General features: G+C 49.7%; 1 protein-coding gene and 1 pseudogene across 1 annotated transcript in view; one reads left to right on the top strand and one right to left on the bottom strand.

Moving 5' to 3' along the window:
* FA2H (fatty acid 2-hydroxylase) overlaps positions 1-23,781 on the top strand; it is a 55,915-nt gene that overhangs the window by 11,672 nt on the left and 20,462 nt on the right. Inside the window, exon 4 of the mRNA XM_077752809.1 lies at positions 18,567-18,659. Within this exon, the coding sequence (XP_077608935.1) occupies positions 18,567-18,659 (93 nt within the window). The remainder of the gene's footprint in view (positions 1-18,566; positions 18,660-23,781) is intronic.
* Positions 14,419-14,622, bottom strand: LOC144222324 (U2 spliceosomal RNA; annotated as a pseudogene).

Below are 23,781 nucleotides of genomic sequence, written 5' to 3'. Positions count from 1 at the left end.
TACCAAGCTACTGCTGTTCACCCATGCCCATGAGTCCCCCTACAAGACATGAAGTGAACTATAGAAAATGCCAGTCAAGGGGCACCTGGGTGGCTCAGGTGGTTAAGCATCTGACTCTTGATTTCAGCTCAGGTCATGATCTTATGGTTTGTGAATTCGTGCCCAACGTCGGGCTCTGTGCTGACAGTGCAGAACCTGTTTGGGATTCTCTCTCTTTCCCTCTCTCTCTGCCTCTCCCCTGCTCATGCACGCTCTCTCTCTCTCTCAAAATAAATTAAAAAAAAAAAAAGAAAATGCCACGTACAAACATTCTTTTTTTTTTTTTTAATGTTTTATTTATTTCTAGGAGAGAGAGACAGCGTGAGCAGGGGAGGGTCAGAGAGAGATGGAGTCACCGACTGAAACAGGCTCCAGGCTCCGAGCTGGCAGTCAGCACAGAGCCCGACACGGGGCTCGAACCCACAAACCGTGAGATCATGACCTAAGCGAAAGTCGGAAAGTCGGATGCTTAACCGACTAAGCCACCCAGGCGCCCCAGTTAAGAGCCTTCTTTGCTGTCAAGGCTGCGAGCAGCTCCATGTGGCTGTAAGGACCTGAATGACGTGCTCAGGCAGGACCCAGGTGGCCTGGATTTCCAGTTGCCTTTACTCTTTCCTGTGTCTTGTCATGCAAATTTCTCTCAAGTGTATATCTCAGAACAGTGATTTCCAATCTTCTCTAATTGCCACTCATCTAGGACGATATGATATCTAAACTTCAGACTTAGGATTTTTTGTTGTGAAGCATAATTCTCCAAATACTTTGTTTTCTTGCCTAGATCGTATATTGCAAAGCATTTAAATAGCGGTACCAAATAAGCAAATTTGGGAGGATTTAATGTACATGACCTGTAATTCATATAGATAGGTTGTAAAGTCCTGTCATAGGAAAACTAGTAGCCAGAAATTCCATTGATAAAGAACATGTGACTACACACGTAGACTAAACCATGTGATCTGCAACAAGTTTGACTGTTAATTACCTACATGGAGTAGTCTCAATTTCTCCTTTAAAGGGAATAGAATTTAAAAGGAGTAGAGTTCTAGTTCTCTACACTTTTCTGTGCCCAGTAGAACCTTCTCCACATTGCTTAGCATTCCATGGTGTTCAGATTTCCTGCTGGAAAATGGAATCAGGGATTTTAGGGATCTCTAATAATGGCTAGTTTTAGTTTTACAAGTTCCAGATGTTATGAGTCTATAATAACCCACTTAGTTGCTGAGACCTAGTCCTTAGTCTTATGTAATAATGAAAGGCTATGAAACGGGCATCATTTATCCACAAGGATAAAAAATAGACCTAGATCTTTAAGTCAATTCAAGGCCCCCACTGTGAGACCAGCTGCCATGGAGGAATATGAAGGAGCATCTATACGGGGCTGAATCAAGACTCTGTGATCCTGTATGCCATCCCCCTAAGGCCAGGGAAAGGTCAATCTACCCTGGTTGAGTGGTTGGTTTCTCTTATCCCAGCAAGATCCATTGGTCAGTCAAGTGTAATGGCTTTTGCAGGTTGGAAAACATGGTGCCATAAAAAATTCAGTTGTTCCTCAGACCTACATGGGAAAGTCCTTGACTCCTAGGAAAGAAGGTCATTGAAAATGCATCTAGTTTTAAAAAAAATTTTTTTAATGTTTATTTTTGAGAGAGAGACAGAGTACAAGGGGAGGGGCAGAGAGAAAGGGAGACAGAATTTGAAGCAGGCTCCAGGCTCTGAGCTGTCAGCACAGAGCCCAATGCAGAACTTGAACCCATGAGCTGTGAGATTATGACCTGATCCGAAGTCAGATGCTTAACCAACTGAGCCACCCAGGTGCCCAAAAATGAATCTACTTTAAATGAAGACTAAACTTTCATAGGAAATGGGACAAGGATTTGGGAGAGGGGAAGTGATTATCTTTTAAAATGAAACAGAAGGGATGCCTGGCTGGCTCAGTCAGTAGAGCATGCAACTCTTGATCTTGGGGTCGTGAGTTTGAGCCCCATGTTGAGCATAGAGATTACTTTTTTAAAAAGGAACAATTTAAGAACAATTAAAACATTAAAATAAAACTTAAAATTGTTTTAGTTTATTTTAACCTGATGGCAAAATTAAAACTGCAATTGTGTGTAGGTCCTTAAATTGAGCAAAAAACGAATCAAGTGGTGTGGGTTTTGTGCATATGTGTGGTTTTTCTGACAAAACTGTATGAAAGTGACAGTGGGACATGCCAAACCTCACACTGGCCATTCACAGCATGACCATAAAGAGAATCGTTTTAGCAAGAGTATTTAGGTGCCAAGGATCTCTCTTGATCCTTTAATAAACAGGTCATTCATTCATTCTCTTTGGAAGAGCCTCATCCTTTGTTGTTTACCTGTGTTTCAGTGTTAAACAGCCCAAATTTGCCAGATCCTTATTTTGCAATAGAATTGTGAGTAAAACAGTTTTTTTCAGTTTCACTGACTATATTAAATTTTTTGTATTTTGGTGTTGATTTTCAATTTCACTTTGCAGTGAGCTTGCATTTTGTTACACTATGTTGTCAGATGATAGCAACCCCAACATCACTTTGCCTAGGTAGACTGTGGGGATTTGGGGGAGGTGATGGTCAATCTTAGAGCAGGAATCAAATTCATAAATGGTCAGTTGACTTGTGAATAGTTGTACATTAAGGGGATTTTTGCCATTCTTTGCAATTTGAATGTTCAGGGACTCAGATAAAGAACACTTGGAAAATAATGATCCCTCTAGGACTAATAATAACACATCCAAATTTGTATAGCAATTTACATTTTTCTAGATATTTCTCATAGATTTCTAGTTGAACCCTTAAGGTAGGTGGGGCAGATGTCCATTCTCCCATTTCATAGATGAGAAACCTATAGTTCTGAGAGACTAGGCAATGTGACTGATGTCCAGGTGCCCCATATTTCCACTGCACACCCATTAGGGACACATCTTAGGCATGAGATTAAACAAAGGGGGATCTTTTTCTTATTGATTTATAATCACTTCTTACATATAAAGGATATTAGCCCATTTTCCATCACATATGTTACTATTTTTCCTTCAATTATTTGTTTTCTGACTTGTCTAATTTTTTTTTCTCTATTTAAGCCTTTAAAATTTCCACACCATAAAACATACTGTTTTATCATTCTTAGAAAAGACACCTTTACTTTACAATTTTATACATAAAAATATTTTAGTATCTTGCTAATAATGTTATGCTTAACATTTTTGCTATTGTTTATATTTGCCTAAGTTTATTATCTACCTGAAATTTTTTTGATATCAGGAAAAAATAGAGATTATTTTAGGTTTATATTTTTCCAAATGACCAACTCGTTATCCCACTAGATTTATGGAATAATTCTTTTTCTCACTCGTTGGAAAAATACCTTTATCACGCATCAACCATCCACAGATATACTTTGGTCCATTTGGGGGCTTTATTCTGTTCCAGTGAAATCATTCATTTTTTTGTTAGGTTTCAGCCATTAGGGGTTTTATTCCCCTTGTTCTGTTCCTCCAGGATTTTGCTCTCACCTGCTCCACCAGAAAAAGCAAAGGGCAGGACAGGCACTGAACATCATTTCTGGGCCATGTTGCTGGCCTTGGGGAAACAGTCTGCCTTTCACGGGCTGGGGCTGCCTGGCATGCCCTGGACCCTGAGGTTGTGTGGCCGGAGCTGCGAGGGAGCAGCTCAAGGAAGCCCACGCAGGCAACAGGCCCCAGGCACCAATGCTGGAAGGGAGGGGGGCATCCAAAGTGGGTGTCCAAGCGGTCATGGAATGGTAGCGATTTCAGTGGGGAATGCAGGGGCGGGGGAGACGGGTGGAGTGAAAGCAGCCTTGCCACTGGAGCTCTGCACAAGGATGCATCCTGTGTACCTTCCCTGCAGTGTGTCCACAGCCTGTGGCTGGAGACTGGAAAAGCAGTGAAGCAGCCGTGTTTGCTAACGGAAACTGGCGTCTTTCTTGCAAAGTGCTATAAATCTCATACTTCTCGTCCCTCGGGCCAAGGAAACTGGATACTTACTCCCCGGCCTTCCCTCACCAAAATCAAATGAGAAGCTTGTTAAAAATAGATTCCTGGGTGTTTCTGGACTGATGGAAATGTCCTGCACCTTGATTTGGACATTGGGTGCAAGGAGGCATGTCACTGTCAAAACACCCTCTTTCCAAATAAAGTCCCATTCACAGGTTCTGGGTGAACATGAATTTCATCTGGGGGGTGGGGGTAGGGGTCACCATTCCACCCAGTATAGATGTCATTAAACAACTCTACCATTCAAACAACCTAGATGGAAGTAAGCATGGTGTGCACTGGAGGTCTGTGTTCGATTTTAGGAGAATGACTCTAGTGGCCACGGAGATTCAAAGATTGAAGACTTGCATGAAAAGTTTGATGTTTTATTTGAATGAAAAAAATGCATGTAAACTAAATCAAAGAATTACTTAGCATAATATAATATGTATTTATATGAGTATATATTATATATGTATTTTTTTTCCTCCTGGGAGCACCCCCCAAATCTATAAAATTAGAATCTCTGGAGACAAGACTCCAGAAACCTATGTTTTTAACAAACACTGTGTGTGGCTCAGAAACACTGTAAAGTTTGCAGCCCATTGCCCTAGAAGGCTAAGAGCAGAGGGGAAATGGGAATGAAAAACTGGAAACATGAAACCTTCTCAGTGAGCAGGTCTCTTGGGATTCCTAAAGAATCAGCATCCCCAGGCTCCCTGCGTGGGGCTAGGCACAGAGCAGTTGTGCAGACGGGCCCCGCCTCATCCACCCATCCAGAAAGAGGAGGAGCCTGGAGTCTGCAGCCCAAGACCTGTGCCCTGGCTGTGTGACACTGTGTGAGTCGTTCAAACTCTCCCAGCCTCAGTTCCCAAATCCCTGTGTCCCTACAAGATTGGTGTGGCTGCAGTGAAATCACATGAGATCTGTAAGAACATTTGATTAAATCAAAACAGGATGATAATAAGCCCTTTTAGTCCCAGCTTCTGCCAAGAAAAGGTAGATTTCTGTTAGGCGGGGAGAGATGGATGTTTTCAGAACCTGAGTTGCTAAGTGCTCAGACCCTATTGGGCAAAGCCACGCACCCCCCAGAGAAGCTGGAGAGTGGTGACATCCCGGTCTCCCAGTGTGGCCCCTCCCCCTCGCTAGGGCCTGTGGGGTCTGTTCCGACCTGCTGCCCTCAGTCCATCCTCACCTGGACAAGTGAACTGGACCAGGGAAGTGACTGCAGTCAGGATGGGCAGTCTCCAAAGATGAGGCTGGCAAAAACCCCACGTGGCCCCAGGGGCATGCAGGGCTGCTTTCTTCTGCCTGCCATCTCTTCCCCTATTCGGGCACAAACAGTAGATTCTCCTCATGCTCAGACTGGGCTCGGTGCTGGGGATAAAAAGACAACTGATCACTGCCCTCATGGGGCATACCTGTCAGTGGAAGGGAGGAGACAGGATAGTTAACAGGTGGTGATAAGAGCTACAACGGAATATCATATATTATCTAGACTATTATAGTCTATGTGTGTGTACATATACATATGTGTATATATTATACAACAGAATAGATCATGTATTTTAGAACATGGACTGTGACAGAGTAACAGCTACAGCTTCTGACAGAAGTAGTCTGGGAAGACTTCTCTGAAGAGTTGATATCTGATGGACACAAAGGAGTTGTCATAAAGGAGAAATGGGTAAAAAAGCTAAAAATTCTAGGCAGTGGGAACAGCAAGTGCAAAGGTCCTGGAGTATGATAGGACTTGGTGGCATCAGGAATCCAAAAGGAGGCTCTTATGCTACTAGAGCACTGCAGGTGAAGGGGAGTGTGGGGTGGGGTGGAGTGGGGAGGGGAGCAGGATCCCAGCCTCTGTAGACCTCATGGTCATTGTTAGGGGGGTTTGATTTTATTTTGAGAATAGGTTGGAAGATATTTAAGTGGAAGACTGACACAGTTGGTCTGTAGTTTACTAGATTGTTCCAGCTGCCATGTGGAGGGTAGATTGAAGGGGTACAAGAGCGGGAGCAGGAAGAGAGCTAAGAAGACATCACTGTTGTCCAAATGACAGAGGGAGATTGCCTGGACTGCGCAGCCATTGAGACAGAAGGAAGCGGTTAGGAATTAGAAATGTCTTGGAGGTGAAACCACTATAACTTGCTGATGGACCAAATGCTGGGCATAAGGGAAAGAATTGAGGATGATGTCAAGGTGACTTGAGTGGCTTAATGTATGGAAACAGTGAATGCCTGGGTAGAAGCCCAGATTTGGGATGGGGTAATCAAAGCCCATTGGGGCCATGTTGGGTCTGAAATGCCAAGGAAACACTCAGGTAGAGATCTTAAATAGTAGCTGAATATATAAGCCCTGAGCTATGCTATCCAATATGGTAGCCACTTGCCACATGTGGCTATTTAATTTAAAATTAAGTAAAATTAAAATTCAGTACTTCAGTTACATGAGCCACATTTAAAGTTCTCAGTAGACATATGGGGCTAGTAGCTACCATATTGGACAGCACAGATCTAGAACATTTCCAGTATCGCAGAAAGTTCTATGGGGCATCCCTGGTCTAGAGCTGTGGCCCAGAGTTGAAAGGTATTTCTCTCTAGGATAATGGGATCCTAATCTGGTGACTTTTGTCCCGGAAGCTAGTATCCCTGTGTTGTTCACAAATAGCTCCTTCTTGCCCTTGACCGCATCAGATTGTGTATTAAGTGATGTCCCTGAGTGATTGGCTGTATCAGAGAGGCACTGACCACCCATAAGGACAGTTTGTCCTGGGGTTGTTCAAGGACATCATCCCTTAAAGCACCTTATAGTGACGAGTATAATCCTGATGTATAATGAACATAAAACATGGGGTACACGCTGTAGCTCACCAGGAGACACCAGTTCTGGGACTCACCATGGCAATTTTGTTAGATGTACAATGAGTTTGGAATTAGGTTAAATGAGAGTGGAAAAGAAGACACAGGCCCAGAATCCAACAGTTTTGTGTTCTAGAACTAATCATACCCCTGGAGACAAGCCAGTCAACCTCTCTGAACATAAACATCGTCGACTGTAAATGGGAAGGAGATTCCACATTGGGGCACGTGAGAGGGAATAGTTTGAATCAGTATATCGGAATTGTTAAAAAAGTAGTAGGTATAAGGCAGGTTGATTTTTGTTGTTGTTATTGTTTTGTTTTGCTTACATAACAGTTCAGTGCCTTCTATTATTTTTGGCAATATAGTCATTTGTCATTTTGTAACCAATGATGAGAACAGCAGTGAATTATCTCAAACTAGTAGATCATAAAAGGAAAATTTAGGAATATTATTTCTGGGATAGTAATATATGAGGTCATTTGTAAACATTGATGTTGTTTCTCTTTTTAAAAACAGCAAAACATAAGGGCGCCTGGATGGCTCAGTTGGTTGACTGACTTTGGCTCAGGTCATGAATTTACAGTTTGTGGGTTCAAGCCCCACATCAAGCTCTGTGCTGACAGCTCAGAGATTGGAGCCTGCTTCCAATTCTGTGTTTCCCTCTCTCTCTGCCCCTCCCCTATTTGTGCTCTCTTTCTCAAAAATAAATAAAAACATTTTTTAAAAAACAGCAAAACATAGGTACACCTGGGTGGCTCAGTCACTAGAGCATTTGACGCTTTATTTCATCTCAGTCTTGATCTCACGGTTGTGAGTTCAAGCCCCACCTTGGGCTTTGCACTGGGTGTGAAGCCTCCTTAAAAAAAAAAAAAAAACCCAGAAGAATAGAGTATTTTGAGGATACTCCTTACAGACTGGAGCATTACATGATAAATCTGAAATGTATTTTAACATAGAAGTTGGGCCGGTGAGGAGATAGTATATGTAAGATGTTTTAAATGTATCTCCCTTGTGCATAGCACATTCTGTAAGCCTTCCTATGGTGCCTCGAGGTCTAAGTCTTGAGAGACTATAGTCTAGAAATGTTGTATCAAGTCCTGCAGGCTGCTGGTACAGCTCATCAGGGTTGAAAGTCAGGTGCTGTAGCACCAGGCAGGACTCTGTAAGGCGGGACTGAGGAGGTGAGCCTCAGAGATCTCCTGTCCACCCTGACCAAGCCCAGGTCCCTCCCTGCAACTGTGGGCTCCCAGCTGCCCCAAATCCCAGAGTCAGGCTTCCATTGGGGAAAAAAAAAAAAAAAAAAAAAGTGTCCACTTGACTCTTGGTGCGTTTCTGGGTATGGACCCTGATCTGAGGTTAGAGGTGGAGAGGAAAGGCTCCCTGGGGATGCAGATGGTCCATGGTAGGCAGGGCCTAGTAGAGAATCAAGTTAACAGCCTGAAAACTTGGGGGTGTATTCTGGAGAGAGCTGAGTAGTTGTTCAGTATGTTTAATCAGCTACCTCCCTTTTCTGATATCCTGGATTGCCCACCTACACTGGCTTTTGCTTGTGGTGACAAGGTGGGTCATGATGTCCTCCACGGGGGATCGTGTCATGAGGAGAAGCAATACAAGGTCCACAGTGAACCGATGTCAAGGAGGTTGGGATGCTCTTGTCCGTGTCCCCACATCTACTGAGCAGGACAAGTTGTCAGCACAGAGCCCAGTGTGGGGCTCGAACTCACAAGCTGTGAGATCATGACCTGAGCTGAAGTAGGACGCTTAAGCAACTGAGCCACCCAGCGCCCCAGAAATGCTTTAAGGATAGGACCTGGCTGCATCGAGCTTCTGATTTGGACCTAGTCTGGCAGAGGACAGCTCATTAGAAATGAAAGCAAGCAGGGGCGCCTGGGTGGCTTAGTCAGTTAAGCGTCCGACTTTCGCNCTCTCTCCCCTAGAAATAAATAAAAAAATATTAAAAAAAAAAAAAAAGAAATGAAAGCAAGCAGATCCTTCCTTTTAGCCCAAATGTCTAGCTACTGAAAGCAACTAGTGGTCCCCTAGAGGCCTCGGGGTGGGCTTGTTACCACAGAAGGCTTCCCCCCAAGGGAGACTCTTGGTGCAGCTGTGGTTCTGGCTTTGCTGCACCGCCCCCCCCATCCTGCCCCCTCCTACCTGCCCAGGACCGCATGGAGTCCAGTGTGGAGCAGAGTCCCCGCCCTCCTTTGGGCCCCTAGAGGCTAGGGGCAGCTGGACACAGGGCCTGGGCACCATCTCGTTTCAGAGAAAGGGTTTTCAGGCCAAACTCAGGCTGCAAGATAAAAGGCCATCTGNTTCACTGCCTCTGGGCTGGCTTGTCTGTTTACCATGCAGAGCGCAGGCTTTCTGTTGTTCTTCTCTTTTCTCTCCGCCTCAGGCACCCTCCAGGCAAACCCTCCTTGGGGACAGCAGGGTCTGGGGGGCTAAGGCAGAGTCCCCGCCAGGGGCCCGGGAGCCTCCTGGTGAGCCCTCCCAGAGGAGGCGGGGGGCAACGTGTGAGGAACCTTAGTGGGAGTGCACTGGACATGGTTTCCCGGGTGGCTGTCCCGGCAACCATTTGAGATTCCTGCAAGCGGGGACTTGGTCCCTCTGTGCCTTTGTTTCCCCCAACTGTGGAATACCTCCTGCCTGTGTCTCAGGGAGAATCACGTCGATATCAGTGAGATGCCGGCCACACATGTGGGGTGGGAATGGCGCTCACCATGGAGGTGGCCTGTGTGTCCCAGAGCCACACGCCCCAGTGGAGGGGGAGCGGGACAAAGTTGGCCAAGATTTCCACTAAAGAAGGCGGCAGTTTGCCTGACACCCGCCTCCCCCCGCCCCACCCCCCAGTTCAGCTTGCCTCTTCCCTGTGAGGAAAACTGAGGAGTGACTTTTCAGGCCCTGAGGAAGGGGAATAAGGCCAGCCCTGGCTGCCAGACAGCAAACAGTGAGCTAGGAAGGGGGGTGTCATGGCTTCCCACCAAGGGCTCTCTGTGCCGGCTGCCACAGCAGGGCTGGTGGGAAGGCTGGGCTGGGCACAAGACCCTGGCGTTTGCCGCCTCCTCAGGGAGGATGAGGGACAGACTCTTTCTCCACACGTCCCGGGATGCCTCTTCCAGTTGTTTTGGTTGAATTTCTTCTCCTTCTGGGGCCTTGTCTTGATCCCAGGGGATCTGGTTCAGGCCTTGTGTTAGCTTCCTGGGTTGCGAAGTCACACCCACTGGGTGGCTTAGGCAACACAGATTTATTGTCTCGCAGCTCTAGAGGCTGGAAGTTCTAGATCAAGGTGTCAGTAGTGGGGGTGGTTTCCTCTATGAGCCGGGAGCTTCTGGGGGATTGCCGGCAATCTTTGGAGTTTCTTGGCTTGTAGATGCTCCGCCTCCATCTCCGCCTTCATCTTCACCTACTGTCCTCCCTGCCCTTCAGATTCACCCCTTTATAGGGACACAGACCATGTAAGATTGAGGCCCACCCTGAGGACCTCATTTTAACTAGTCACATCTACAATGACCCTACTTCCAAGTAAGGTCACATTTTGAGATACTAGGGGTTAGCCCTTCAGTGTGCGAATTAGGGGTTGGGGAGGACGGGGGCGGAATAGGTCAACCCACAGCCGACCTCTGTACTGGGAGGTGAGGCCCCGGAGGTCACATCTGTGGTGCCTGGCCTGCATCTCCGCTGTGATTCCTTCTCACCGTCACAGATTTTATCTCCTTTCCAGTCACACAAGGGGAAAGAGAACCAGTAGATTGGCTTTCTCTTGGAGTCAGTCCTGTCTGCTAAGACTGGAGGGGGGAGGAGGCCGTCACCCTGCGGGCCAGAGCTCCCACCCACTCAGGGCCCTGATACAGCTGGTCCTGTAGGCCTGCCCCGCGTGGGTGCAGACTCCCTGTTGTGGGCCTTGCTCGGGAGAACAAAACCTTTGCTCTTGCCTGTCGGCGCGCGTCCTTCTCTGTGGCTGCACCATGAGGCAGAAGGCCGCGGCTCACCCACCATTTCAGCCTGGCAGACCAGGGGCTGCGTTTGCCCTCAGACAGGTCGGCTTAGCCCACATCCTTTGTCTGTTGGTTTTAAATGCAAAACAAATCTTAAAAATCTGGAAATTTCACACCAAAATCTAGTTGTCCGGCTTTTCTTAGAAATGGGGAGGTCTGTAACACTGAGCTCCTTCCTCACCTGACCTGGACTGGAGTCAGGGCTGTCCCCCCCCGCCCCGCCCCCCAGTGGGGCACGCCACCTCTGGTCCACTGCCCCTCCTTCAAGACCAAGTGACCGTGACCATTGGTTTCTGCTCCTGTTGCGTTTCCTATTTTAATTTCATCTCTAGCAAAAGGGTGCCTCGTGGTTTTGTTTTTTGTTGGTGGGTTTCTTGGTACCTCATGTTTTAAAAATGAGAGTGAGCATTTTTCCCTGTGGAGGTGCAGAATATTCCTACGTTATTATGCAAACAAAATGAGTCTGTATTATGAGCCATGCTCTGCCCCCTTCACCCACTGGTATGGACAGGGCCGGAAGTCAGAGTGCCCTGTCCGGGATAATTTCTTGTTCTGAGAGAAAGATCTGAAGGTCGCATAGCAAGTTGATAATGGAGGCTGGTCTAGAACCCTGTCCCTTAGTCTAGAGGTGAATCTGTAGCCTCTAGAATTTAGAGCTGGTCCCAGACTGATCCTCCTGTCCCAGGGCTGACTCCCTGAGAGACAGGGATATTGAGGGCACCGGCTGGAACCTTAGGGAGCTGGCAGGAGTGACTCCTGGGTCCTCTATGAGTTTGGGTCCGAGGTTGCTGAACTAGGTGTGAGAGAAGACGGAGGAGGATGGAGCCCAGAGTAAGGGGCAGTGGTGTGCACAGGACTCTCTCCACGAGAGGAGAGCTGTGGCTTGGAAATAATGCCTCTTGACCAGCCAGGAACCAGCATTGCCCTGGGAGAAGCTAAGGCTGGCACTGCTGTCCCACTAGCTTCTCTCCTTGTAGCTTTGAACGGTGGCTGAAGGACCCGAGCAGATGGGAACGCCCTCTTTGCTGCCCCCGCCATATTTCCCAACACATTCAGTGTTTCTCACCTCAGAATGGGTGCTGCCTGCCTACGCAGTCTCCTTGGCAGAGCACATTGGCCATTCTTGAGCACGTTGACCTTCTAGGTACACACAGGCTTTGGAAGGCATTGGGAAGCTCTCTACCTGCCCTGCCCACACTTAGGTGGCTTCTCCTGGCCTGGGCCCCTGGAGCCTCAACAGGCCACCAACTATTCATTAACGTATCATCCCACAAGCATGAATACTGACCCTGTGCCAGCTACGGGGACCTAGCGGTGAGCAAGACAGCGGATCTCTGCTCTCACGGAGCTCATGTTCTAGCTTGGGGGACCGTCACAGGGAAATGTAGGAGAGCGAGACGCTTTCAGCCCCAGCGCCACCCTGCTCCAGTCATCAGGCTCATCCCAAACAGCCATGGGCCCCATCACTGAAGTGCTTCTAGAGTGTCTCCTGCCCCTCTTCATAGGGCGGAAAGGACTCGAGGACGAGGAGGTGGGCCTTCCGCCCCGCTCTGTGTGTGTGCTGCCCACACCCGTCTGTGTCCTTCAGGTAGACCCTCTAAGGAGCCTGAGACCTTGCACAGGTGGGCTGCACACCCTGCGTCAAGCTACACTCATTCGCACTTGCGCTGACCAGTGTCACAAAAGCCAACGAGAGCCTGACTACGGAATTCTCGCCTGCTTTACCGAAACACTGAAACTTGTTCAACCCAAAGGCAGAACGGTTTCCGAATACTGGGAAAGAACGCACGTGGTCTTCACTTTCTGACGCGCTTTGGTTTTTAAAGATCTCTCTGGCTTGCCTCCAGGATCAGGAGAGTCTTTTAAATAATGCATTGTGGAAGTTTACAAGAAACCTTTTAAAAAAATATTTTAAAGCTTGAGCTTGTACCCTAGTTCCCAGGAATGACCTTTACACACTTCTGATTCATGGATGGTGTTTGCCTGTGGAATTCAAGGGTGAGCCCGGCTCAACTATAAAATAAACACCGGGGCATGGAAGCCTGGAAAATGTGGCCCAGATCAGTGCGTGTGGGGCAGCGGCTCCCAGGAGGACGCATTCCTGGAACCCTTGTGCCCGGGGTTGGAGGGGAGCAGCCTCCAGAGTGGGGATGGAAGCCCCTCTTCAGGAGGGTCTTTGTCCTGTTTGTGGGGGTGAAGGCGTTTAGGCCTTTGGAAATCTCACAGCGATACTCGAGTAAAATGGTCAATGAAAGACACACTAGAGGACACTTCCTGGTCCCCGAGTGTATCTGCTCCTGGCGGTACCAGCGTGCTGCAAGCCCTGACTCTCCTTGAAGTCTCCTCCCAGACCAGAGGTGTGTACAGTCTTGTGATTAATGACCTGGGCTTCTGCCAGCGAGGGAGGGGTGTGGTCCCGAGGAGGCCACCCAGAGAGCACCTTGCTTATACATGGTCAGTCTGGAACTTATTTGCCAAGAGCATATCACCCATGACATTGCTACCTGGTGGCTCCAGGACTCTCCAGTGGAGATTAAGCTGGGGCCCCAGAAGAAAGGAGGAGACAGACAGGAAGAGGCTGTGCCTGCTCACTCTCCTGCCTCCCTCATCCCTCATCCTCTGTGGGCAGCACACCGCCAGTGCCAGCCTTCGCACTGGCCTCATCCAGGGTTCAAGGGGCCCATCTTTTTTTCTAATTTTATTTTTAATATTATTTTACTTTAGAGAGANTTTGCCTCCCTCCCTTTCCCCCACTATTTCCCCCCTTCTTCTCCCCCATGGTCCTCCGTTAAGAGAGAGAATCTTAAGCAGGCTCTGAGTTCAGCATGGAGCCCTATGCAGGGCCACTACCATGACCCTAGGATCATGACCTGAGCCGAAATCAAGAGTCAGGCACTCAGCTGACTAAGCCCCCCAGGCGCCCCTTGAGAGCACCCCGGCCACTCCATGCTGGCCATGCAAACCGGTGAGCCATGCTGTGGGCATGGCTCTCTCCCACCGCCCTCTTTTCACCTGGAATAGTTCCAATTGAATGAAAAAAAACCGTAAAAGTTCTGTTTCCATTTTAAGCCAACACTCATCTGTGAAACTGGGTTTTTACTAATTTTTAAGAAAACCTTGGAAGTGGAACAAGTGGACATTGGCTGTACTTTGTCACACGTAGATTAGAGAGCCCCACACTGGCCACTTTGAATCAAGAAAATAATCATGCACAATTAGTGCTCACAAAACAATTTTAGGTTGTAATTTTTCTCCATTAATAAATATTTATAAATAGGACCCTTTAAAAAAAGTTCATGTAAAATTGCCAAATGTCCTTCCTTAGGAAGAATTGTCTTTTATTTATTCTGAAAGTATGTGTTTCCTATCTATTTGGTGTTGAAATTTTCTTTCACATATGAAATGCTGTTGATGGTACTAAAAAAATTTTTTAATGTTTATTTATTTTTGAGAGAGAAAGAGAGAGGGGACAGAGGATCCACAGCAGGCTCTGCACTGACAGCACAGAGCCCAATGCTGGGCTCAAACTCATGAACTTTGAGATCATGACCTGAGCCAAAGTCGGATACTTAACCAACTGAGCCACCCAGATGCCTCTAAATAATAGTTTTATTTGGCAAAATAAAATTCTAGCACTCCTGTATAAGTCTCATGCACTTTTAAACTGATAAGAACAGATACTACACTTGATCTTAGCGAAAAGTCCGAGAAGTGATGTCTGATGCACTTTTAATTCTGCTTATCCCTTGTACTTGCCCAAAAGGCGCCAAGAATATAAGGTCCAGATTTATTGCGATTTTGACCCTTGTATCTGGGCACTGTCCTATCCAAAGTGGCATTTTAAGATGGTGTGCTCAGTGTCCCGGGCCACTTGTCTCATCTAAGCAGGTTTATTTTACATTTCCAAGGGGGCCTCAGGGCTTTATCCCCAGCAGCCACGCCTCCAGAAGCCACGCCCCCAGAAGCCACGCCCCCCCACTGCATGAGCCTCAGGGAATCCTGGCTGTTTTGCAAAGAACATTGCAACATGGTCCACTCAAGAAATAATGAGTGGAGCACCTAATGTTTTCAGGAGCCCGTATTAGGGACCCTAAGAAAGAGGAAATGTATTCCCTATTGGAATCTATAGCTCCATCGCACAAATGATATAATTGCCCAAATATACATTGCCCAAGCAAGAGTCAGGAAATTATAAATACCAACTGAGGCGGCGGGCGGGGGGGAGCAGGGGGAAACACACATGGAAAGTCTGATTTTTAAAAAATTAACAGATGAGGGACGCCTGGGTGGCTCAGTCAGTTGAGCGTCTGGCTCTTGATTTCAGCTCAGGTCGTGATCTCATGGTTTGTGGGATGGAGCCCCGCATCCGGCTCTGCGCTGACAGCATGGAGCCTGCTTGAAATTCTTTGTCTCCCTCTCTCTCTGTGCTCCCCTACACTCTCTCCCTCCCTTCCCCTCGCTCAAAAATAAATAAATATTTTTAAAAAAACTTGGCAAGTGAAGAGATCATGTGGTTGTTCATACACTTATTTTGAAGCTTAAAGGGCTGGGCACATAGTAAGCATTTGTGAACATTAACCTTTGTCATCATCCTGGAAGGATGACGTTTAAGAAGGAAAATGCTGGCTAAAGGGGAAAATTAGAGTTAAATCCAGGGGCTTAACAGCAGAGAAGTTTGGAAATACAAGGGAAAGATTTTATATATAGGGAAGTCAACCATAAGTTAATTTACAGGGGCTAATACTATGTTCACTTTTAGGAAGTGGTGTCAGAGGGGACTGCACGGCTTTGGGGTCAGACCATATGTGGGCAGTTGGGAACATTCTCCTCAGGCAAGGAGTGGGGCCGGGGTCCAAGAAAAAGAGATGGAGAGGCCTGTGGGCTGATGCTGTGGCACATCAGGGATGCTCGCACGTGTGTGGATGGATGAATGGCTGAAAGCAGTAGCTGTGGATGAGAGCCGTGTGAGAGGAAAGACGTGAGGGAAGAGGCAGGGGCCACGGTGATGCCACACTGAGACCGTCAGGCCTGAAGAGGAAGCTTCTAGGGAGCCAAGGCTTCCTGTCCCTGCAAACTCTCCCTTGCAGGTCTCATATTCAGGCTTTCTCTGCGTTCCGCTGCCTGCCGCTCTCTCCTTCACCGCTGTTCTGAGCGTCCCAACCCTCACCACACATCTTTTGGGGCCCTCCAGTGAAGAGGTGTGCAGGTCCAGATCATCGCCTGGGCCACACCAGCTCTCCACACGATGCCAGCAGCAGACATCCATACGAAAGGCTTCAGGGGGCCAGAGACTAAGTGAATGCGCGCATTGGGCCGGTGGGAGCTCAGGTCCCCTGCTGTTCCACACCAGGGAGGCACGGAGCCCTTCTGGGTTCTGTACTGGCCCCCGTCACACCTGCCTTAGAGGAGGAACCGTGGGCCAGTCCAGACTTGAGTGAGCAGAAACACAGGTTGGATAGATGAGCGCTCTGTGCCCAGGGCCGTGAGGCGATGGCCCTTTCTTCTGCTTCCGGTGGTTGTTCAGGTAGGTGTGCCCAAAATAGATTTGTGTCTGCCATGCAGGGATGTCTGAAAGGTAGCACAAAAGCACTAAATGACAATATGTGTGCTAACCCCTTCCCTGTTTGGGATGGGCGGGCAGGACCCCAAGACGAGCCTTTTGTTTTGTGGAGAGAGGCAGATGGAGTTGCGGTGAGTGAGGGTGGGCCTGCAGAGAAGGATCAGATTACCCAACTTAAGAACGGATTTGGGGAGCCCAGAAGAAAAGAACTACCTGGCAGGGAGGGAGAATCAATAGCTCGGGGCTGGGGGTGCTCTGGGGTATTTAGATGGTAGAACGGAACTAGAAGGGACAAGTTCATTATGTGATATTTATATTGGATATTTAGGGAGATTCATTGTATGATACGCTCTAAAATCCACTCTTCTCTGTCCTTAAGAGGTCATTCAAGATCCTTTTTTATTGTTTTCTTTTTTTTTTTAATGTTTATTTATACGGGAAAGAGCAAGCCAGGGAGGAGCAGGGAGAGGCGGAGACAGAGGATATGAAGCGAGCTCTGCACAGTCAGCACAGAGACAGATGCAGGGCTTGAACTCACAAACTGTGAGATCATGACCTGAGCCGAAATCAGGAGTCAGATGCTTAACTGACTGAGCCACCCAGGCACCCCTTGAATTCTTTAAAAAAAAAACGATCTCAGGGCACCTGAGTGGCTCAGTTGGTTGAGTGTCTGACTTCGGCTCAGGACATGATCTCATGGTTCATAAGTTCGAGCCCCCCTGTTGGGCTCTGTGCTGACACTGCAGAGCATGCTTGGGATTCTCTCTCTCTCTGCCCCAACCCTGCTCACTCTAAATAAATAAATAAACAAACCTTAATAATGTTGAAGGAAGGAAGAGAGAAAGAGAGAGAGAGAAAGACAGAAAGAAAGCAACAAAGAATGAATGAATTCAGGTATCAGCAAGGTGACCCCGACTAAAAATACTGACATATCCACCCCAAGACAAGACCGCAGAAGCCCTCTTTTACTTGGGTTTATGTGGATTTCCCCAGAAAATGCCAGCATCACTGTCACCACCAGGTTCTCTTGGTTCATTTGAAAGCAAAAATGTAACAATTGTGCCAATAGAAACCCCAGGTTTGCTCCTCAGTCCTTGCCAGCACCCTGCTTCTGGCGTCCCCACCCCACCTTTCTCCTGCCCTCTCCAGCCTCCCCAACCCCCCCATGACGTCAGGGCCAGCTGCAGCCATGTGACTGTCCCAGTACTTTCCACCATCCCATTTCCTTCTGACTTGGCCTCTCTGCGACTTCGATTTCACCTTGAGCCCATCTGGGCACCTCTCTGCCGGTTCTGCCCCACGTACAGCTGCTGACCCACGCACAGGAGCTGCTAGAGGGACCCTCTCCCTCGCTGTGCTGAGTTTCTTATGGGCACGTGGACCTAGATGCCCCAGCTTGTGACCCACAGGCTCTGGAATTACCGGGAACGGAGGGAGGTGGGGTGGTCATTGGGACAGCACAGTGAGCCTGCCAGGGGCCCAGAGTGCCACCCCGTGCCTCCCTCTTACCTGACACCTGCCAGGGACCTAGAGAGAGAGAGAAGCTGGCAGGGACCCCCTTGACCACAGCATACCCACTGATGGCTCTCACTTCATACAGCCTCTCTGCCAGCTTTTTTTCTCTTCCATATCTTTCTGCCTCTTGTTCTTACAGAAATTTATTTATTTATTTATTTATTTATTTATTTATTTTTAATGTTTATTTATTTTGAGAGAGAGAGAGAGACAGAGCGTGAGCAGGGGAGGGCCAGAGAGAGAGAGAGGCACAGAATCTGAAGCAGGCTCCAGGCTCCGAGCTGTCAGCACAGAGCCCGATGTGCGGCTGGAACCCACGAACTGCAAGATCATGACCTGAGCTGAAGTCTGACCCTTAACTGACTGAGCCACCCAGGCGCCCCCAGAATTTTTTTTTAAAGGAGAAGAAAAGTGCAGGGAGTAACACAAGTAGTGTGTGCCTGTTTTCAAATGCACTCAGTGCCCTTGATTTCCACCCACCGTGCCCCAGCAAGAGGCTCTTGCCGCTGTGGGGCGGCCCACTGTTCCCTTCCCCCATCCCCATCCCCAGCACCAGAGATAACCGCCTGTATCTTCTCTCCCCAGGGCTCCGTGGAGAATGGGGCTGTGGCCTCTGTGAACACTCAGAAGATAGACCCTTTGATGGAGCCAAGGCTCAAAGTGGTGGACTGGGACAAGGTAGCTGGCCCAGGGCAGGGCTGGGTGATGATCGAGGGCTCCTGGGGCCAAGGCGTGAGTGTGTGGAACCAAAGGCTGGGCTTATTCATGACATTTTCCAATGAGGGTTGAAATAGGGAGCAGGCGTTCATAGCTCGAAAGCAAACCAGAGCCGAGGTGGTGGTGGGTGTGGGGAAACTGTGCACAAGGGGAGTCTTCACACCAAACACCCCAGACGGTGGTCTCCCACAGAGCCTGGGGCTGAGAACACAGTGACAAGTTCAGACATCTAGACACACCCAGCTTGACCCCTGCAGGCTGCCCCCAGGCACCAATAATCACTCTCTAGACTCACTGGCCCATACAGGCAGGGGTGGGGGTGAGGGGGAGCCTGCTGAGGCCACGGGGAGACACCTGGTGCCATTTACAGCATCTGTCTGCAGTGCTGGACCTCTCCTGCTGTGATGAAGCAGACCCCATGTGCCGGTTTTGGGACTCCTGGACGAGGTGGCCCATCACAGGTGGAAGTGGGGTCATTCAGTGGAGCAGAAATAGAAGCAACATTGCCCGGGGATCTGGAGGAACCAGACTTGAGTGTCATTTCCCTCCAGCCCGGGTTGTGGGACTGTCCCGGTCCTGGAATAGACACCACTGTACACATCCATGAATGTCCCCTACCTGTGCTGGACACCAGGGACAGGAGATGAATGGGACAGGCCCCTGCCCCCAAGGAGCTCACAACCTGCCGGGAAGGACGGACCATCCCGGCCAACAGTTATTACAACACGGGGAGGTGTGAGAAGCGCACCCAGAGAGCACAGGTGGCCAGAGATAGGGAGGATCCACAAAGCTCATTGTTTCCTGAGCCCCTTTTGGGATGCCAGGAACTCGGAGATGGCATCTGCCACATGGGAATTACCACTACCTTCAAGGAAGCCCATCAGCCCATGGCAGCCCATCCCCACCAGCATGGAAGAGAGGCCTCCCTCCTTCCTCCCCTCCCAGGGCCAGCTCCTGGCTCCTTGCCAGCCCAGCCGGACTCACCTTCCCTGCCCCTCTATCATTCTCTTTTGCATACTTTCTCTCTTCCTCCTCCCCCTCCTTCTGTGTCTCCCGGCTGAGAGAGGGCATGGGGCGCTGCTCTGGCAAGGGGGCCCCAGCCCCACTGGGGACGGGGCTGCGTAGAGAGCTGGGCTTCCCAGGGAGAGTGACCAGTGCTTGGCTTGCTTTTACTTTTTTTTTTTTTAAGTTTATTTCTTTATTTTGAGAGAGAGAGGCAGAGAGAGAACATGAGCTGGGGAGGGGCAGAGAGAGAGGGAGAGAGAGAATCCCAGGCAGGCTCAGCATTGTCAGTGCAGAGCCCCACACAGGGCTAGATCTCATGAACCACGAGATCATGACTGGAGCTGACATCAAGAGTCAGATGCTCAGCTGACTCAACTACCCAGGCGCCCCGCTTTTTCTTATTTTTGCATTCATCTACCACATGGTCAATCCCAGTCTCTTTTGGGAAGTGGAGAGGCTGGGCAAGCCCCCACGCCCCTGGTCTGATTTAAGCCCTACATTTGTTTCTGCCCCAGGCCAGGGGCTTGGGTGCGTCTGTTGGGTCAGTTGGGTGCGTCAGTTGGGAGCTAGGGAGAGAGGCCGAGAGGGCAGTGGCTTTGCCTCAGCCGGGGTTCCCCAGGCCTGGGGTGGACTTGCACACCGCTCCTGGGGCAGAAAGACTTGACAAACCCTTTGTGTTTTGCATCCAAGGGAGCACCTCTGGGGGCTGCTAAAGCAAGGAGTCTTCGCTTCCAGGGTCCAGCCTCCCTAGGCCTAGAAGTTGGAAGACAGAATAGGCTGTACTGGGAAGAGTGAGGGGAAACTGAGATGGGGGTACTGGAGAAAGGGCAGAAGGTTCTGAAAGGGCCAGGAAGCAAGCTCAAGGTGCCTCACCCCGCTTAGAGGAACAATATCCTCTTGACTTTCAGGCTCTACATGGGATTTTACTGGAACAATGTCTAAATCGTTCCTTGGATCACTCAGTCAGGCAGGACCCAGCCTCCTTGTGGGACAAGAAACCACATGGTAGCTCCTCACCCTAGCGTAGGCCCTACATGTCTCTCGCTGTGTTCTGGAACCCAGCCAGCCTGGAGTTTGTCCAGGAATAGGTGGCCTGAGCTGCCCACCGCTCCTGGCTTCTCCATGCACCTGTCCTATTTGTTCCACTGGCTCTTTTCACCACCCGACTGTCCATTTCAGACTCTCCGTACCCCCAGCCTCCTCCACCCTTCCCACTTGGAGGGCCAGCCTCCCAGGAATCAGCACTGGTGGGAATTAAGGATTTGCAAAAGTTCCCCACCCAGAGCCCCCTGGGAAGCAGAGTTAGCCCTAGAATTAACACTTCTTTTATTGAGCTCTTACCAGGTGCCAGACACTGGGATTAGCACTTTATGTATATTGCCTATTATCTGATTTAATCATTTAACACCAGGACATGCAAGATAAGGATTAGAATAATCCTGATTTGGGGTACTGGGTGGCTCAGTCAGTTAAATGTCTGGCTCTTGATTTCAGCTCAGGTCATGGATCTCACAGTTTGTGGGTTCGAGCCCTGTGTTGGGCTCTGTGCTAACAGTGTAGAGCCTGCTTGGGATTCTGTCTCTCCCTCTCTCTCTCTCTCTCTGTTCCTCCCCTGCTCATGCTGTCTCTTTCTCTCTTTTTGTTTCTCTCTCAAAATAAATAAACTTAAAAAAAAATGATCCTGGTTTAACTAATGAGGAAGAGCTAAAGTCTCCTGCCCCTCGTGACTCTGCTGGTTGGCTTAGTGGTCCTGCCTGTGGTTACTGTTGAGCCCCCTCCCTTGACCTGTCCCTTCTGTGTGTCCTGGACCCCTTCTACCCTGACAGCTGGCCAAGAGTAAGAACTTTAGGCCTGTACAGGGAGAAAGGAGGGTAGAAGGGAGGGAGGAGGCCGAGGTATAGTCTTCTTCCCCATCTTGCCGTGAGCTGAGCCAGAAGTACTCTAGTTCCACAGGCTACCAGGGGGCGAGGCCCACTCTCTTCCCCTAAGAAACAGGTAGAACCATCCATCCAGGTGTGTCACAAAGCAATAAGCAGTGGGAGACTCGCTAACCGTAGGTCCCCTATACACCCCCCCCAACATAACCATCCGTGTCAGGGGCTGCTCCGGGGGTCCCCACGGCCTACAAAGATGTTGATGTTGGCTACATGGGTTTAACCTTTGAGGACCCCCCATATAAGTCACTGAGAACTGGGGAGAAGAGCCCCTGGATCTGGACAAGGGCCCTGTTGGCCAGCCCACATCTGGGGAAGGGTCAGCCTCAACACTGTGGGTGCAGGCCTGGCTCACCTCCCAGCACTCTGTCCCCTGGTCACCTTGGGTCTCCTTGGGCCTCCTTTCTCACCTTGACCCTCCTTAGGGTGGGCATCAAGCAAGTCGGGCTGCCCAGAGAGACCCACTGGGACCTCCCCAAGGCTGTTCCTACAGGACCCGTGTCTCCTGAGTCTCTTCCCTGCTTGCCTACTTGCCCAGAACTCCTGGCTCCTCTTCCAAAGTGCTTAGCAGTGCCCAAAACATACCTGTCCCCAGAAAGAAACGAGGCAGGTGGGCTGGGTGGGCACTTCCCTCTGTGTACCTGAGAGGGTATTGGACTGGACAGACTGGGAGACAGGAGACAGGCCACAGACAGCTGAGGTCTGTGTATCTGTACGTTGGAAGAAATTATTCCCACCCCATACTGTGTGGGGCCGCCAAGCGGGTCTGGAAGGATGTAGAAGGTTATAGAAAGGGTAAAAGAAGATCCTGCCTCGTGTTGGGATGGGGGGCAGGGCAGGTCCCCTCTGCTGCCATCAGCCCTGAGGATTGGGGTTGCACGGGCTTTCTGTATGACATGGCCAGACCCCTTCTCTCCCTGGGGCCTGGCCCTTCACCTCCTGCTCCCCAACCACTCTCATCTTGGAACCCTCGTGGGGGAAGCCTGAGGCCACCACTTCCCCGGGTATAGGGAGGAGGTAGGTGGTCCAGAACTGCCTTTGTGGATTTGAGCTTGTCCAGCTGGGGACCCCCATTAGACAGTACAGGACAGGCCTCCAGCCACCCCCTCAAGGCCCCTTTGGGACCCTCAAAGCCTCTGTGCTGGTCAATTCACAGCCATAGAGGGGTCTGAGCCCTCTGATAGGAGGCCTTCTGGCCCTGTGGTTGAGACCTCGGGCTCTGGAGCTGAGCTGGCTTGGATGCAGGTCCCGCCAGCAGGATCTGACCTCAGTCTCCTCACCTGTAAGATGGGGCCATCTCAGGCTCCAGCTCTCAAAATCACAGCTTATGAAGGATAATGGACATGAAGTCTAAGCCCAGGGGACCTGTGACAAGGACAAAGAAACAGTGGCCAGGATTCTTACAGAGCTTCTAGTCCCCACTCCCCTCTCCACTGGCCACTGCTGGTTGGAAGCCCATCCCCTACCTTCCAGGCTCAGAAGCCATCCCTGGAGCTACTAGCTCTGAGGTTTGGGTGGACATTTCTTTAAACAGTTGCCTTAGGTTATGGCTGCAGAGGTGGGAGGAGGTGCTGGCACAGAGCAGCCGATCCCTCCTCCCAGGGGTGCCCTGCCTGGGGAAGAGCAGATTCCCAGCTTGCCACTTCTGAGGTGAGGCTAGCCCTGGGAAGAGTTCTGTGCCACCAGACCCCTGTGCTGCCTGGGAGGAGGGGGACCTGGGGAGCAGAGGGGGCCCCCTTCCAACCCTGGCAGCATGCAAGCCCTTCCGGGCTCCCTCTGGGCAGCAGGCTGCCCTTTCCCCCTGCAGGCCTTGCTGCAGCTGCATTCCAGGCATAGCCCAGGAGAGCCCTCCCCCTCCCTTGGGTCAGGGGCAGAGCCAGGTGGGGGAAGGGCTTGGGACTCTGAGCCAAGTTGATCCCAATTTACATATGTTTTCTGGGGCCCAGCTTGTAGCTCAGGATTTTTGATTCATTAAATGACCCTCCCAACAAGCAGTTTCTGGGTATATCCTTACCCTCATCCACGCAGTCAGCTTTAGCTGGGCACCCCTGAGTGAATCACTTGCTGTCTCTGAACATCAGGTTCCACATTTGTAAAAGGAGGATTTGCTATTGAGAAGGTTGCTATGGAAGCCCCCAGATGCC

This window comes from Crocuta crocuta, unplaced genomic scaffold (assembly GCF_008692635.1).
Source record: "Crocuta crocuta isolate KB4526 unplaced genomic scaffold, BGI_CrCroc_1.0 scaffold727, whole genome shotgun sequence".
Taxonomy (NCBI): domain Eukaryota; kingdom Metazoa; phylum Chordata; class Mammalia; order Carnivora; family Hyaenidae; genus Crocuta; species Crocuta crocuta.
This window is presented reverse-complemented; position numbering and strand designations above follow the sequence as displayed.